The 2,500-nt window shown below is 49.4% G+C and overlaps 1 protein-coding gene across 3 annotated transcripts in view; it reads right to left on the bottom strand.

Annotated features, from left to right (window-relative positions):
- Pde6 (phosphodiesterase 6) overlaps window positions 1–2,500 on the bottom strand; it is a gene marked incomplete at its 5' end in the record, with an annotated part of 60,812 nt that overhangs the window by 46,446 nt on the left and 11,866 nt on the right. For all 3 annotated transcript variants that reach the window (XM_070142343.1, XM_070142345.1, XM_070142344.1), the window contains 1 exon segment: window positions 435–572. In XM_070142343.1, coding sequence (XP_069998444.1) covers window positions 435–572 — 138 coding nt within the window.

The raw sequence follows: 2,500 nt of genomic DNA, 5'->3' as shown, positions 1-2,500 counted from the left end.
CACACACCCACACCTACACACACAACCACACCTATCACCACACACAACCACACACCTGTCACTACACATACAAACCTAAACACACACCTATCTCTACACACACACCCCTAAACCCCTCCCCCACACACGCACAACCACACCTAACACTACATCCACCCACCTAAAAACACACCCACACACACAACCGCACCTATCACCACACACAACTACACACAACCACACACCTACCTCTACACACCCACAACCACAACCATACACCTACCTCTACACACCCACACCCACAACCCCACCTATCACCACGCACAACCACACCTATCTCTCTCTACACCCACACCCACCTAAAAACACCCACTCTCTCCCCCCTGTCACCCTCTCAACCCATCAACCCCACGACCCTCACACGTCATCATCACACCAACCTACTCCCCCCTCACCTTGTTGATGAGCTGCGCCACTCCGAGGATCTTCTTCGAGGAGTTGAAGATCGGGATTGTGAGGACGCTGTGGGTCACCATGCCGGAGTCCTCCAGGGGGGAGCCGAGCCACTCCACCACGTTGTTGATGTTCACCGTCTGGAGTGGGGAGGGAGTTGAGGATGGAGGGGGGGGATGAGAGGAGGGAAGGATGGGAGGAGAGGAAATGGGGTTGATGGGGGGAGTGGGGAGGTTGAAGGGAAGGAGTGGGGGTATGAGGGGAGGATGGGAGAAGTGGGAATGAGGTTGAAGGGGGGAGTGGGTAGGGAGTTGATGGGGAGGGTGGGGGGAGAGGGAATGGGTTTGGAGTGGGGAGTGGGGAGGGAGTTGAAGGGAAGGAGGGGGGGATGAGGGGAGTAGAGGGAATGGGGTTGAAGGGGGGGAGTGGGGAGTGGGGAGGGAGTTGAAGGGAAGGAAGGGGGGATGAGGAGGAGAGGAGAGGGAATGGGGTTGAAGCGGGTAGCGAGGAGTGGGGAGTGCGTGAAGGGAACGCGGTTGAAGGAAGGAAAGGAGAGGGGAGGAGTAGGGAGTTGGAGGAGTGTAGGGAGTGGGGGGGATAAGGGGAGTTGGGAGTGGGGGGTAGGGGGAATAGGATGGGGGAGGAGATGCGGGTTGGTGTGGGTAGGGGGTAAGGCGGGAGGAAGAAGTGTGTGTGTGAGGGGACGGGGGGGGGGGGGGAGAGAAGAGGAGTGGTGGAGGATAGGGGTGGAGAAAGAGGTGAGAAAGGTATGGTGAAAGAGATGAATGAGAGAGAGGGGGGTAGGGAGATGAAGGAGAGTGAGAAGGTAGGGGAATGAGGGAGAGTGAGGAAATAAGGGAAAAAGCGAAGAATAATGGGAAGAGAGAGGAGGGAAAAAGGTGAAGAGTGGGAGAAAGAGTCGGGTAAAAAGCGCGGAAGAAGGGAGGTGGAGCAGGAAGAGGAGGAGGAGGAGGAGGAGGAGGAGGAGGAGGAGGAGGAGAAGGAGGAGAGAGGAGAGAAAGCGTCAATATTCAGACAAATTATAAAAGAGAAGACTTGGCAGTTTTATAATGATTTTTTTCTCGCTATTTTTTTCTGTATTTCTAGACATCCTCTAATTGATGTCTTTGGAAAGCCAATTAAATTAATTACACATTGAAAGGAGTGAGAGAAGGACTCAGCCGAGGGGAGGATCTCTCTGTATACTGCCTATACAGACACAGACACGAATCTATGTATATATATGTACGCCCAAATATACATGCGTACATTTTATGTATATGTGTACACACACACACACACACACATACACACACACACACACACACACACACACACACACACACACACACACACACGCACGCACGCACATACACACACACGCACACATACACACACAAACACACATACACATGCATGTAAATAAATGTATATGCACATGAAAGATTTATTGAAAATGAGGCAACAGTTTCGAAATCCTCTTGCTTTTCATCTTCAAATCTGGAGAGGAGAGGGGGGGGGGGGAGGGAGTGGGTGGGAGAGGAGAGAAGACTCCTTTCTCCCCTCTTCTACTTATACATACATACATGCACGCACACACGTACACATATATATATATACATATGTGTATATGTTGTGTGTGTGTGTGTGTGTGTGTGTGTGTGTGTGTGTGTGTGTGTGTGTGTGTGTGTGTGTGTGTGTGTGTGTGTGTGTGTGTGTGTGCGTGTATGTGTGTGCGTGTATGTGTGTGCGTGTGTATGTGTGTGTGTATTTGTGTGTGTGTATGTGTGCGCAGGTTGTGTCTATGTCCACACAAACACGTTTACACAGCAAGAGATGAATTTTCTACACATGAAAATTCCCACAGCTACTCCCGCCTGGCAACATGGCTTTTCTCTCCCATTTCTCTCTTCACGAGCTCTTTTGATGGTCCATTTGGATGTGTGATTTGAAAAAAGTTTTAAAAAAATTATTCTTATCATTATCATTATTATTATCCCTATTAACATTATTATTATTATTATTATCATTATTATTATTATAATTATTATCACCATTATTACTATTA

Source organism: Penaeus vannamei, chromosome 29 (assembly GCF_042767895.1).
Source record: "Penaeus vannamei isolate JL-2024 chromosome 29, ASM4276789v1, whole genome shotgun sequence".
NCBI lineage: Eukaryota > Metazoa > Arthropoda > Malacostraca > Decapoda > Penaeidae > Penaeus > Penaeus vannamei.
The sequence above is the reverse complement of the archived record's forward strand: the minus strand, read 5'-3'. Positions and strand labels throughout refer to the sequence as shown.